Source organism: Podarcis bocagei (genome assembly GCF_964188305.1).
Source record: "Podarcis bocagei genome assembly, chromosome: 4".
NCBI classification, from domain to species: domain Eukaryota; kingdom Metazoa; phylum Chordata; class Lepidosauria; order Squamata; family Lacertidae; genus Podarcis; species Podarcis bocagei.
In genome coordinates, this window is record NC_138128.1 from 46370700 (window position 1) to 46385632 (window position 14933).

The following is a 14933-nucleotide window of genomic DNA, read 5'->3' on the forward strand; positions in this document are numbered from 1 at the left end:
TGAAGAATTAGGGAACGTCTGTTCTGAACAAATAGGTAAGCTAAATGTTGGTACCTATTGTAAGGAGCATCTTCACAACCTTGATCTTGAGTAAGCTGTCATAGCTGTAAGGAGAATGGCACTTGCTCATATTACAGATCTTTTACGACCCCTTTAAACAGACTACACATTGTATATTAACAACTTTATTTAAGTACATTGGGCGGCACCCAGCAGTGGTTCACACATCTGTGCAAAGTACAGTGTCAGCCTGATAGAACCAATGCTAGATTGTAGGAAGCACCTGTCAGTTTGTTCATTGTGTAACATTGCTGCTTCAGATAACTGATGCGGAAAAACAAGGAAAAAACACACAGGACCAGAGGGGAGGGGGCTAATGACCCACAGGGTTCCTTCCAACTCTACAGTTCTAGGATTCTCTCTCCTCCCCTATGTAGTGCCTGAAACAGACTATGACACTAACCTAGGAGTTGCTCTGTCACGTCTACCAGTAGAAGCTGACATGCACTGGCTGTCATTATTACTGTTTCCCTAGATTTGAAATTAGACATTTCATTAACACAAAACATGTTTTCAAACAGTTATGGGGGGGGGGTAAAAGCTCTACTCCTGGTGGAAGCTGTGAGAATCAAGGCCTTTATAGAAGAGCCTGAACTGAGTATGCAGGTATTTTAGACATCAGGCAGGTCAAACACAATGACATTCTTCTAGTATAAGGCAAGAAATATGGGCCCTTCTCTTTTACCTATGGCAGAAGATCGTAAGTTTTGTAGACCCTCCCATAAACATCTCGGGCTACCCTAATGGATGTACATCTTGCCAGTGGAGATGCTAATAGTCAGGACGACCCCTTTGGTATCTGTTCCACTGAAATCAACACTAAGACCTCCTCTCTGTGTTGGTCAAAACACTCCAACAAGCTTTATGCAGCTGCCACCAAGTGAGCATGAAGTGTCAAAGCAAGGAATCTGTTAGCAAACACATTCAGATCTACTTGCTGCTCAAGCTTCATCTCCCCGATAGCAAAAGCATGTTTGCTTGAACCCAGGCTGAAAACCCAAGCAACTAAGTTGAATAGGAAGTGCCAGAGAAGACCGGTTTCAAGGCCTCACTCAGGGCTGCAACAAACCTTTACATTCGGGTGTAGCTTATTAAAACAGGATCTGGACTCCATTCAAAACCATTAGCTGCTAGGCTCATTCTAGGAGAAATGTCATTTTACTCCAATTGAAAAATCTACAGGGCTTGGTTCATTGAAGATGTATTAACACAACTGCTACTGTCTGAAGCAGAGAAGGAGAACCTTTGGCCCTCCAGATGTTACTGGGCAAGTCTCATTATCCTTAATCCTTGGCCATGCTGGCTGGGCCTGATGGAAGGTCATCAACATCTGGAAGGCCGCAGGTGCCCAGCCCTGGCCTTAAGAAGCAGGGGAGAGAGGGGTCTCCTGGCCATGCATGTGTCTTAAGAGGGATATCTGAGATGATAAAACCTATAGTAGATCATTCATTGTAATATTGTAATATGGCTCTGTGCTAGCTTTCAGTGGCTATGTCCTCACGTGCTGCAAAAATGTACATTGCCCCAGCATTTGCTGTCTGGGCAGTCTTGTCCACTCCTGCTTGGAGAAGCTTCATGATACATCACCTATGGGCCATGTTACTTGGAACTAAAGAGAAGAGAATACTGCTGAGATCCTAATCAGGACCCACCAATGGCACTGCTCTGCCCAAGCACATCCTCTTTGCAGGTGCAGGAGGGGAAATGCTTTTAATTAGCATATGTCTGTCTTTGAAACACCAGCTACGACTTCTCTTGGGGATTATCCACACTTGCCTTTTGTCCCACTCTTTCCAGGCACAGGTCTGCACTTAAAAAGCTCTGTGTGGCTGTTTGGGTTTTTGCCCTGTAGCTTTCCCTGCAGAAACCTGCTCTTTAGTGCTCAATTGGAGCAAACAAACTCAGGTTGCTAAAGAGCAGGTTTTCCCAGGGAAAGCACTGGTGGAAAAAGAAGAAGAAGGGTGTCCTGGAAAGAATGGAGGAAAGGTAGATGTGGCTCAGCTCTTGCTTAGCTCAGATATACATCCACTTTCTTCCCAAGTGTAAGCCTGTTACCCTAATAGAGAAGCCTAAAACTTCCAATGCAGCTACTCTTCCTAAGGGCGCATCTGCTTTTAAAATTAGGAAGGGACTGAAGGACAAGGAAAGCTTATACTGTCACAGTTATCACCTCACATTTTTATTTGGAAGATTTTTTAACACTGGGTGGGTGGGTGTGTTGCATAATACACAAAATTTGCATTTTAACTGCCTATCTATTGTGTAGGAGAGGTTATGAGATGTCCCCATCCCTTACCTTAGGCCAGACAACAACTGCAGCTTCGAGCACTGAAGGGACTCAGGCTGCTCCTAACAAACTAAATGGCCTATTCTAATCCTCATGACATTTTCTGAGAAAGCTGATGAGTTGAAGGGCAAAGCTGAAGTTTGCAGCTAAAGCACAAGGGGTCCACATTCAAAATCAATCAGTGGTAACAAACAGGACAATACTTTGCCTCCACCTTGGATTTCTTGAGTTCCTGCACTCTCGCTTCCTATTGAAGTTTCTCTTCCAACAGTTGCCTACAGAGAGACAAAATGCTCGTTTCCTGCTGTCTCATCTTCTAACACTTAAGTGACCAAGAATGTGAAATATTTGGTTTTCAGCAGCAGCATTAAAACAACAAAAATAACCCTTTACAATAAGAAGCACCAAATGTGTATATTTTTAAAAAAAAGAATAAAAAATTCGATTCAAAGCAGATGATTTTTCCATTCCATTTCTGTAGCAGTACTGAAGCAGTCAAAGGACTTAAGAATTAACTCTGGGATGACAGCCTCCCTCTGGAGGCCTCTTACTCAACTCCTAGTGTTCTATCAGAGTTTGTTGTTTCATCCTGCGGTGCATTCATGGAAACAGCCACTCCAAAAGTAACAGGGTACTCTAAGGAGCGGGGATAGTTGCAGGACTGACCCAACGCTACTAAGCAAGTATGGTATTCCCAGTGCTGGTGCACATGTTAAAACAGGACGTGTAGTAGATAGTAGGACAGATAAAAATGGGGGAAACTAACGTTGGGCCCAGTTAGTAGATCAGTTACCACCAAAAGCTTTCAATAAATAAATTCTAAGAGCAATTATGGGGCTTCCCAGCAAGCGTGGCTGAATAGCCCCTTTGTGCGGGGATTGTGACATGGGCATAAAGCCTCGGCCTTTCGGAAAGAATGAACACTGTAAACCGTGAGAACACACATGAGGCAAGGGAGGGGCTTGGCAGAAGGAAAAGAGAATGAGGCCACAGTGCAGAGTGGCCCTGGGCACTTGGCTGCATGACAGACAACTGTCTCATCACCAGATGCCAATGCAAGGACTGTCTAGCGTAAAAAGGGAAGGGTGTTTCTGCTCTACACCATGCATTACAAACTAGTTCCTAAAATTAACTGCTCCAACCATCCTGTTGTGGTCCAGATTCTCACACACCATACTACAGATTCTCTCTCTCTCTCTCTCTCTCTCTCACACACACACCCACCCACCCACCCACCGCCGTAAATGGGTTTTTAACAGCTTGGAATGTGCTTATCCTCTTTTGTGTGCAAGAGAATTCTAAAAGTAGAGGGGGGAGGCGATGAACTGGCCATCTAAAAAACGACTGCTGAGCAACTGAGAGGAAAGGGATCGCAGTCAGTTGCTGTGCTCAGAGTTCCATGACGGACCTTCAACGTGGCCCATGTTCTTCCACCAGTCATTGGGAGCCCTATGCACTGGCCGCTTGGCCACACACTCATTTTCATCCTGCTAAGTTGCTCAGTTCCACAGCCATACTTGCCATCTTCTGCGACACAAATGAACTCCCCTTCCCCACCCCCAAAACAAAGTCTATGGGCCAGCTGAAAAGGGAACAGAGCTTGCCCACAGGTTCATTCCAATTTCTCACTTGCCACCTGCAAAACCAATCAAAAGTCAAGCCAAAACCCCAGCCTTCCCTTCCCTCGGGAAGTCCAGGGCATGCTGGCACTCATCTACCCATACACATACACACCAGTGGGGAGCTCCTCAGACACTGACTCAGGAAAGTGAGCCGAGAACAGGAACAATGCTCCAAGGAGACCCCAGAATGCTGCCAGGCTAGAAGGTTTTTCGATGGATTGCCCGGGAACTATCTTCCTCGTATTCTTTCTTCGAAACCCACATTTTCTTAAATGTGTCCAGTGAAGCCAAGATGGAGCCTCTGTGGGGAAGACCAGACAAGGAAGTCAGCTAGGCCTCGGCTGGCCATATGGCTATTTTCCCTTTCTCCTACAATTACTTGTATTCAAACTGTCTTCTGGAGAACTGACAGGGTTTTTTTTGGAGGTTTCTCAACACTAATGCCAGAAGAGGTGGCCCTCCTACATCTTTTCATATCATGCGCACATGCAGGGGACGTTCCAGGCATTCAGTTCTTGAGACCACCATGGATTCCTGGGCTCTGGGCGAATCAACTCACCACCCTACAACATGCCCCAAAATCTTGCTACAGGAGACGTGGGAGTTCATCAAAAGACAAAGAAATTGGAAATGACTCCCCAAAGGCAGACACGATAAAGAATTCTGCGCTGCTACAGCAGCAACAGCAACCTGCCCCATCCCTGTTAGGAGAACACACAGACTGCCCTGCTAGGGTATCTCTCATCTTCTCTGCAGCATCCTCAAGTTGTGATGCAGTTTCACCCTTCTTCAAAGCAGCCACCACATCACTCTACAACCATAGTAATTAGCTGTAGCTAATGGAAATTACTTTTAACTGGTTTTAATTTTGTCTCTTTCTATTATGGTAACCCACCCTGGGACCTTACGGTGAAGGGTGGGTAAGACATTCAATAAATATTAAAAATGTAATCATCCACACTACACTGGATATGGCTACAGGCCAGATTCTCCCTTTGCACTGGCTGCAACTCACTTCTTCCTCCACCTGAGAGCTTTCATAGTGCAGCAAGTGGACTGATGCTGTACGTACCCAATCCATGTGGAATATAATCTCTCTTGAGGAGCAGATATCTGAGAAATAAAAGAAAGGTGGATTTAGATGGAGCCAGTATTCTCCACAATCTAAGCTCACCAAGTTCTTCCCTAGCATATTATTGCCATCACTTCCCATCAGTCCCAGCTATGCTCCATCCAACTGGTATGCAGTCTAGGGTTGAGAGCCTCTTTGCAGCCTTTCTGGGTTGCATTTCGACTGCAGAAGCCACAGAGGAAGCCATGGTATTTTGCATATGTCAAAATCGACTTTGGCTCCCAAAAGCTTGCCACAATAAATATGCTGGTCTTTCAGGTATCACACGACTCTGCCAGTTTTGTTGCAATGGACAGCTAAATCTCTGGAATGAGTGCTTTTGGAAGTGTCTGGGTATCTTTGAGTTAAAAGCACAGAGCAGTGATTCCAGTGCTGTCTCCATACCACTGCGAACATTGCTGCAAATGGGCTGTGTGGAAAGACAAGCGTGAGAAGAGGACCCTGCAGACATCAGTGCCCATTACACTGCTCACACTGAACAACTAATGCACCCACTAGATAGAGATGATCAAATCCCATCTTCCACAGAGACCCAGTTCTGCTGAGAATACCATGGGTTACCCTCAGAGAGGCAAAAGCCTAGAGAAAACACTACCTACCCTGATTTTGACATCCTTGGGGGCCAGTTTCTTCACTTCGCTCAGAAGCCTATCGCCAAAACCTGAACCAAAGACAAAAGTCAACTTCAGTTTCAAGGCAGCTGATTAAGATTCTGGCTTCTTGGCTGAAATGACTGGCAGAATCCGGGATCAGGGAAAAGAGACGGCGGAAGAAGATTGGAAGAAATTTAAGATTTATCTTAAGAGACATTGTAAAATTAACGAGTGTTAAAATGTTGTGGCTATAGAAGTAAGCGGATTACAGCTGTAAAGATTAGGTTAAAGGAAAAGAAAGGATTACAATCAGATTAAATTAAGAGTGAGGATTTGCTGAACTAAATATTTGAAATTGGAATGCAGAAAGGGGAGGTATGAGGAGGTCGGTGAAGTAAGTTTTAAGAGAATAAGGATTTGAAATTATATCTGTTTGTCTTTGTGTGTGTTTGTTTGTATTGTGTTTGATTTTATAATTTGTGAAAATTTAATAAATATCTTTTTTTAAAAAAAAAGATTCTGGCTTCTTTCCCCCACAATTGATGGAGGCCCTGCATCCCCAAAGTGCTTGATTTAGGGACTTGGTAGTGGTGGAGGAATCTCCCCCTCTTTTCGCTTCTCTCCCTGCCTCCCACCCAGTTGGTAATGACAAGGAGCCTGCAGCCTCCACTATGGATGGTGCTGTGCTCCATCTCTTGCCCATACTCCTCACTAAAGAAAATATTTAGCAAGTTGGGGCATACTTCAGGCTTCCAGGTCTACAGAAACACTGACCTGGAAAGAGGACCAGAAAGTGGGGGATTGCTTGCTATATGGCAAGGTGTTGTCAATCCACAAATCTCAAGTAAATGATGCAATGGAAGGAAGTAAACCATCCAAGCAGGGCAGAATAATGATGTCCCTTTGGTATTATATAGAAGACATGAGGGGAAGCCATTGACAGTATTTCCTCCGATATCCAGCCTTTCTCCTCCAACTGGGTTGAAACCAGCATCTTTCTGGAACTCTCCTTTCCCCAGGGAAAGGAACCCTAAGGAGCTCCTTCTGCCCATCCTCACTCCTGGGAAGCTAACGTAAACCTTGCTAGCTTCAAGGAAGAAGGGATGGAAAGGAGTCTCAAGTTAAGCTCAGAACGCCGAGCATGTCCCCAAAGGCAAAGAACCAACAGAAAGAACCTTTGAAGAGTGTTGAGCCTCCAGAGAGGACAATGTTGGAGAAGAGCGTCCGCCTCAAGTCCATATCCGACTTCTGAATGGCAAAAACCAGGACTTCGTGCAGCCCCTCGCACTCCTCCCCAATCAGATCTGGCCGGAACAACAACTCAGGGGCTCGGAATCGGGCAGGGCCAATCTGCAAACAGCACAAAAGAGAGAGTGGGCCTTCTTGTTCCCATAGAAGCAGTCTTTATGGGCAGCTGTCCCTGGGTGGGCTCGAACCACCAGCCTTCTGGTTAACAGTCAGAGGCACTGAGCCATTGTGCCACAGAAGGAACTTCCCCGCAATTAGCCAGGGGGATTCATTAAGCCTCATCAGTGTCCACTGACACAGCAAATGCGGAGGAACAAAGCCATCAAAGGCAAGAAAACTAGAATGCTGGGTAGGGAGGGACCTGCCGATATACTTTGCCTCAGGGTCCAATTATAACACTTGAAACCCTTGGGCTGGAGCTTTTTCTTCCTCCAGAAATTTTCACAGGAAGACTTCCTATGTTGAACACCACAGGCCTAAAGGCAGACAACAGCCACAATTCCTAACCAGTCGGTTGATCTGTAGAATAATAACTGAGGCTTATTTAGCAACATCTGAGTTCCAACAGGGCCGCCTCTGCACAAACCTCAATGGTGCTTCCATCTGGAAGGTAGTACTGAGCTTTCTCGGTTTCTAATGTCTCATCCTTCTGGGGGTTTACTGACAGGTAACAGGCCCGCTGTGGAAGAAAGACAAGCAGAGAATGGTGGTCAGTCAAGCACATTCTTCTAAAAGACACACTAGACACAAACACTGGCGAGAATACTCACATTACTCTTGGCCCAGACACAATAGCACTCTATACATGAGATTGCTAACCAGTGGTCTCCCACAATATGCCAAGCATAGGACACACTGTTCTCAATGACATCTACTATGAAAGGGTTTGCACTATGTATATGTGTCAGCACATGGGCATGTTCGGAAGTCTTCCTAAAACTCTACCACTTCAGAAAGTGGTGGTGGGGAGAAGTCATTTTTGAAAGCTTCCCCTTTTTGCAGGTTTTAAAAAGACTTCTCTGACCATCAAAAGCTAGCAAGAAGGATTATGTTCATTTTTTTGGATTTGCTAGTTTGTAGAACGTTTCTGGCATGAAGGAGCGTTCAGACTTGTTATCTCACACCTACATTCTGAAGAGAGATAGCCCCAGAAGGGATGTATCATGTGATTTTTCTGAACACAGATTGGTCTTCCCTTTCTGTCTGAGAGTTGGACCTAGTGCTAAGGAAAGGTGCCGTTGAAGAGCAGGGAAAATGCAGTTCTGCACTGGAACTCAAAGTTCAGCTTCAGGAGGCATCTGCAACTGCAGCAGCCCTCTCTTCTGAAGCCTTTCTGAAATCTTGACACAGACCCTGCCGGATACGGTGATGCACCAGGTGTGGCACCCCATCCCATTCTACAGCACTCAGTTCCCACAGAAGACTAAGGGCACCCAGGCACCTCTTTGATGGTTTTGACGATTTCAAATTCAGATGACGTGTGGAAGTCATAGCCTTCCTTCCGGAGATAAAGGCGAAGGAAACGAGAGACATCACGGCCGGCTATGTCAATCCGCATAATGGAATGGGGCATGGCAAAGCCTTCATAAATAGGAACCGCGTGGGTGACCCCATCCCCAGAGTCCAACACCACTCCTGTAGTTCGCCCTGTCGCATAACTGCAGAAAGGAAATATGTTTCAGAACACACATACAAAACAGAATTTGCGGAAATCAACATTAACTAATGGGGCTCCCCAACACCATTTCCTAAGGTAATTGTTACTCCAGGACAACTTAATTTATTCTGACTTTTCTAGAACTAAGGAGCTATCTTTAAAAACAAAAACACGCTGATGGTGATACTTCATTGGCTCAGACAACAAAGGGAGAAAGTTTATACTATACAGCTACGCTCTGAAAAAGTGATAGGCTGGAGAACAAAACTAGAACTGACACAGAATACAAACAACGGTGATAAATTCTAACACAAATAGACACCTGAGCATTCATTTAGTCAAGAAGCCAGCATTTCTCAAGACGTAATCTTTGACAAGATCCAGGATGCAACCCTGTGCACACTTAGCTGAGAGTAAGCCCTTCTGAACACAATGCGGCCCACTGCTGAGTAAAAATGCACACGATTACACAAGCTAGTCACCCCGGCCAGCCCGCTTTCTTAAGGGAAAACAGACCCCATGCAAACCCTCGTTTTGCATTGCAAAAAAATTGTTTCTCCTCCAAAGAACATAAGAATAGCCTGCTGGATCAGGCCAATGGCCCACCCAGCATCCTATAATCGAAGTGGCCAGCCAGATTCCTGTGGGAAACCAGGGAACAGAGCATGAACCAAAGAGGTGGAGCATAGCCATCCTGGCTAGTAGCCATTAATAGCCCTCTCTTCCATGAAGGAGAGGACCAAGAAAGCAAAAGGGGTGGGGGGGGAAGTACTTACAGGCTAAGCACAGCTTGCATGGAGATGAACAGGGCTGGCACATTAAAGGTTTCAAAGAAAACTTCAGCTGCTCTTTCACGGTTCTTGCGTGGGTTCAGGGGAGCCTCCGTCAGGAGTACGGGATGCTGGTGGTTGGGGACACAAAAGATTTGGCTGGGTAGGGCTCTGCCAGTGATCATATGGATGTTTCCAGGTCTCCCAAAGCAATGAAAAGGCAACCCCAAGACTTTATACGGCAGGGGAAGAATTTGTCACCAGTTGCAATAGGTTGAAAGAAGGGAAATTTAGCCAGGTTCACAATGATCTTGAAGAAATTGCCATTCTAGAGGTGTTTGCCCCACCCCTTGTAACATGCTCCAAAGTGCTCCGTGTGAAAGGGGACTAACAGTCAAGCAGAAATGTTTGAAATGCAGAGTGGGAACTAGGAAAAACAACCCAAGTTGAAGCAAATGGCCAGGCAAATGCTCTTCTCCATTAAGTTTTGATTCAGTGAACTTATTTCGTTTGCTACCCATTCATCCAACATCCAATAGCTTACAAAGCTATTTTTAAGAATTCAGTGAAATCACATGACATCAAACATATCTTAAAACCCTGTAAACTTGACATCCCCAATATATATATATTTAAATACTTGAGTTAGTGAGTACAGGGAGCTGTATGCAGGATAGTTAAGATATGGATAGATGATAAAGAATGGAAAATCCAAGTACAGAAAGCAGTAAGGGTGCAAAGCACTTCTACCAAACCAGATATGGGAGGCTCTCTTTGTTTGGCCACTTGGGGCTTGTGCATATAGAGTTAGCTCACCTCTTCAGAGAAGGTCTGGAGCTGGTCTTTTGAGTACACGTATTGCCAAATGCGCTCCATGTCATTCCAGTCCTTCACTATGCCGTGCTCCATAGGGTAGCGGATGGAAAGAAGGCCTCTGTGCTCCTGGTCAAAGCAAAAGCAAAAAACAAAACAAGGCACTTAGTCAGAGGGCAGGCCAGAAGAATCACCCACTGTGTCCATCACAGAAACTTTGTAGCTCATTTCTTAATGAAGCTACTTTCCAGGAACCCCACTGAGCAGCACCATTTTAATAATAATAATAATAATAATAATAATAGCACGCCTCTTGCGCAGGAGGGAATATGTTATTGACAGTATGGAAGCAATGTTAATGAGAATCTCTATTCTTCTATTTAGAAACAAAGAAACAAATATGAAGATGGCTACTGTAGCCATTGTCCTTCCTTCATTCTGAATGTTCACGGTTCAAAATCAGGGACCATGGAAGAGTCAGGTGGTGACAGGGCACATGCTAGACTGATCAGGAACTTTGTCCTGAAATCAGCTCTTCTCCATTAGTGCATTCACTTTTCACTGATTTGATGAGGTCTGGACTTTGGCAAGCAGAGATATTCAGTGATTAATCTTAACACAAACTGTTATCTTGACTGACTTAACAACCATTTCCCAGACCCTACCCAGAACTCAGAGAGCTGAGGCCCTCTAGATGTTATTGGACTCCATCTCCCATCAGTCCCAGCCAGCATAAGCAATGGTCAGGGATGGCTGGAGTTGTAGTCAAACAACATCCAGAGGGCCACAGGTTCCCCAGTTCACAGCAGCTACTGGGCCTGAATTGTAAATTATACTGGCAACAGAAATGATGCACGATACAGATCAGAGATGCCCTATTGCTTAACAAACACGTGTACATGGTATGCAAGCTCTGTTATGCATAAACAAGGCATTCAGATATACTAAAGGCCTTCAGACTCCAAGATATTTCTAATGTGACCTGGTATTCTGGGCAAAATCCCAATCCTGAACTTGTTATCAGAAGAACCATATGACTGGCAAGTGATGGTAAGCTTGAACCAAAGAGAAGGGACAGGTTTTCCCTTTCTGGTGCCTTACCCAAGGACAGAGGAGCACAATACAGCTGCCTTACCTCTGCTTTTGGTCCAATGAAAATGTCACCTTCCAAAGCTCCAGCCATAACCCGAACATGCTTTGGTCTGCCCACACTGTAAGACATAGTGGGAAAAATAATCTCATAACACAAGGAATAGATTGAACAGTACCATTTATTCCTCAGTTTACTGCTGAGAGACCATCCTAGAACCACTGATTAAGATGTAGTACATGAACAGCCTTGGGAGATGTGTCATATGCAAATCTCAGTACAGAAATAATATAGTAATGAGTTGAGGACTTAAGGTTGGTTTGTAATTGAAAAGAATATCCAGGGATACAAAAACCACAAGCAGCTATTACAGAGAATCTCATAGCCCTTAGTATTAAGGAATTCTGCTCCACCACACCCCTGTATTTAGGCCAGTCTAGGGCAGATCTGAGAAGCTTGTGGTTTCAAGTCTCAGAGCCAGTGCTGAACCCAAGACCTACTCTTCTCCACAATGGGCACTGCACTTGATATGGAATTCATGGAGCCTCACTAATATAATCCGGAATTGTGCACCAAGCTACTTACTAGTTTGGAAAGCAGTACTTGGGTATCTGATCACCTGCAAAGCCAGCTTTAATCATGCCAGAGCCCTGTGGAGCAGAAAAGAATTGAAGACAATTATAGAAAAACAGACCATTATTGTAAGGTGCTTCAGTTCCTGTAATATTTCTGGTAAAAATAAACCAAACAGTGCATCAGCCTAAATGTAGCACAAGTGATTTATCTGTAACCATCCCAGTCTGTGCAAACAATGGCAAAACACCCCAGAAATTCCATGATAGTACTGTAAATGTGTTTGGAATGTCAATGTTGTAAGTGACCACCAGAGGGAGCAAATCCTGTTTCCACTCTTCTCATCCAGTCCAGTCAAGTTGCAGAGTGCATTCAAGAAACAGAAATAATGCAGCGGATAAAACCAGATGTATGACTTATACATTGAAGCCAAAGATCCTATGTACTAGTAACTTTACAGAATTATTGCACGTATCTGGGCAACATCTGCTTTTGCAAGTCCCTTGGAAAAACAGCATTCAAAGCACTTCAGAAAATGTAGATCAGAGATGCAGAACCAGTGGCTCTCCAGATGCTGCCCAATTACAACTCCCATCCTCCCTAACCACTGGATATGCTGGCTGGGACTGATGGGAATTTGAGTCCAGGAACAGTGGGAAGACCAGAGATTCCTCACTCCAGATGGAAATGTACAGAACGGTTCATGTTTCTTGCATGCAAGTAGACCAGTACGTCCGTTCTGTCCTAGATCCCTTCAATTTTTAAGGCAAAATCCTAAATAAATTTGCACACCTTTCAATTTAAAAAAATAAATAAATTATGGGGCAGTTACAAGGTAGTCTGAAGGTATCCCTTGCTTATTTACTTAAAAAAAAAAACCATTTCTACTTGCTCCAATGGTTAAAAAAGAAAAGAACCAGAGAAGCCCTTGGACCATCCTATTGTTGTTTTTAAGTTAAATTGGAGTAAATTATCTTTGCAAACTAATCCACATGTCTGTGTTATGATCATGATCCATCAAATGGGTGGGAAGGTTTTGGTGGAGTGAACAAAAATCCTCTTCCACCCCTAAACCTTCCATAGATTCAATTTCCTGATTTCTGAACAGTTTTAATTTACTGCTCTTCTGTCCCTCAATAGCATTAGCAGCACAGTATCCTTAAGAGATTCCTCAGTACAGTGGTGGTGTGTTTTTTTTTGGGGGGGGGGATCTGGGGAAAATACTAAGCTTACAAGCCAAATGATCTTTTATTTAATATATCACACTCTCTGTCCCTGAGGTGGTATGTGTAAAGTACCCCAAAAATCTCCATCCAGGCACTGACTAAGACAACACGTGCTTAGCTTCAGCAAGGTTGCTGTGTCATGTGCCTTCTGATGATGCTCTCATCTATTAGCTATTTAAATATTTAGGAGACACTGGATACAGGAGAGATATAATGTCAGTTTTAACAAGCTACCTAACACGCACCTCTAGAAAGTCCATTAATGCAGTACATTAGTAAGAAAGGATTCAATTTCCAGAGATTTCAGAGGAAGCTTTATATACATATTTAAATTGGCAGATTAAGCCCTCATACTAGCAAACAGGCAACGAAAGTGCAGAAAAATTCACTGTACTGCTTAAGGCCAAACAGAATGAAGAAAAAGCACTGAAGCCGGTGTGGGTGTGTGGGTGGGTGATACAAGCTCATGCTTCTAAATGAGAAGTGTAAAGGTCAGCAGAGGCAGTGTGATTAAGGAGAATAAAGGGAATATTACTCATTTTAGTAGTTTATTGTTATTTATTTCATAAAACCCTCAAAGTTGCTGAGGAGTCAGCCTGTTTTATCACCCCTGCCAGACCTTTAGAGTTATTGTTTGAATAAAGGCCCATGAGAAAGATGTCGAAAGAATATGTAACCGGTGGTTTTTCAAAGCATTCTGGGAAGCACTGTTCTTAATACAGAACTAGAGGCAGCATCTAACACTGCTTTCCACCTGCAGAAATGCCTGCTGGGAGAATGGACATTGGCTTCCAGAGGAAAGCAGGACCCACAACCGAGGCATCACAGGAGGCTACACTCTTAAGAACATCACCAGACCACATACTCATTTCTCCATCACTTAACCAATCATAACAAACCAGGCGAAATTTAAGGGTCAAGAAGACCAACTAGCACAGTCTAATCTCCAATAATAGCCAATGAACTTCAAAAAGGCGGGGCAAGCTTGGGGTCCTGAAGGCTTGAGTGGGTAAAACCAAGCGAGTAGCAACATAAGGAGCCAATCAGAGGACGAAGAAGCCCAAAGGGCGTGAACTACCCCTTAATTAAGGCTCTGTTGTTCTACGCGATGCACCGCCCAGCGACTGACTGGCAGAGGAAGCAGCCAATGGGAACCCGGGCTGGGTCATCGAAAGGGAGACAAGAAGGACCAGCTTCGGGAAGCAGGTGATGGTGCACGAAGGACCGGGTGAAAAGGAAGGGGGAGCCTCCTAGGAAGAGGAGGGGGCGCCGAAGGGCTTGCAGGGGGGAGTCCAAGGCCCCGGCAGCCCGCAGGAATCGCGGCAGAACTCCCCCGCCCCCACCTCCTCAGGGGGCCACAGCACAGAGGGGCCCAGTCAGGGCCGGACTCACGTTATCAATCACCACCGGCTGGTTCGCGATCACATCGTAGGACTCCATGGCGAGCGCCCGCGCGCCGCCGCCGCCTCAGTCAATGCCAAAGCAAAGCGACAGCGCAGGCGGCAAAGCGCATGCTCGGGACGCGAAGCGAAGCATGCTGGGAAACCGAGTTTCTTGGCGAGGGAAAGGAAAGCCCTCCTCCAGTTGGCTCGCCCGGAGTTTCAGTGGGAGATAGAAAGGGTAGAGGGGGCCATCGCGCTGCTCGAACGTGTCGTTTCGTGTTTCCGATAAATCAAATACTATACAGTACATGGCCTCGGGGCGGAAGTGAGAAATCAAAGCTTTAAGGTAGCTGCGCGATTGTGCCTTGGCGCGTCCACTCCCAAAGAGAACAGGGCAGTCAAGAGAGGAGTTAATCCTCAAAAAAAAAAAGGGGGGGGAAGTGCATTTAAATATTGTTCTACCTTGTTGGTCGGCCATCC

At 45.0% G+C, this 14933-nt stretch overlaps 1 protein-coding gene across 1 annotated transcript; it reads right to left on the bottom strand.

Moving 5' to 3' along the window:
- Positions 1-169: 169 nt before the first annotated feature.
- On the bottom strand, positions 170-14608 carry ACTR1A (actin related protein 1A). The gene is made up of 11 exons (XM_081192268.1): positions 14464-14608; positions 11858-11922; positions 11318-11393; positions 10186-10311; positions 9376-9500; positions 8384-8600; positions 7529-7621; positions 6870-7044; positions 5701-5762; positions 5042-5082; positions 170-4270 (listed from the first exon to the last, which is right to left on the bottom strand). The coding sequence occupies exons 1-11, from the start codon at positions 14509-14511 to the stop codon at positions 4168-4170; spliced, it is 1131 nt and encodes a 376-aa protein (XP_081048394.1). The 5' UTR covers positions 14512-14608; the 3' UTR covers positions 170-4167.
- Positions 14609-14933: the final 325 nt, after the last annotated feature.

Coding starts and splice junctions, on each gene's coding strand:
- ACTR1A (XM_081192268.1), bottom strand. CDS start 14,511: ATGGAGTCCTACGATGTGATCGCGAACCAGCCGGTGGTGATTGATAAC. Junction 11,923..14,463: donor AGCCGGTGGTGATTGATAAC/GTGAGTCCGGCC, acceptor TCTGCTCCACAG/GGCTCTGGCATGATTAAAGC. Junction 7,045..7,528: donor CAGATGGAAGCACCATTGAG/GTTTGTGCAGAG, acceptor TGCTGTTTGCAG/ATTGGCCCTGCCCGATTCCG.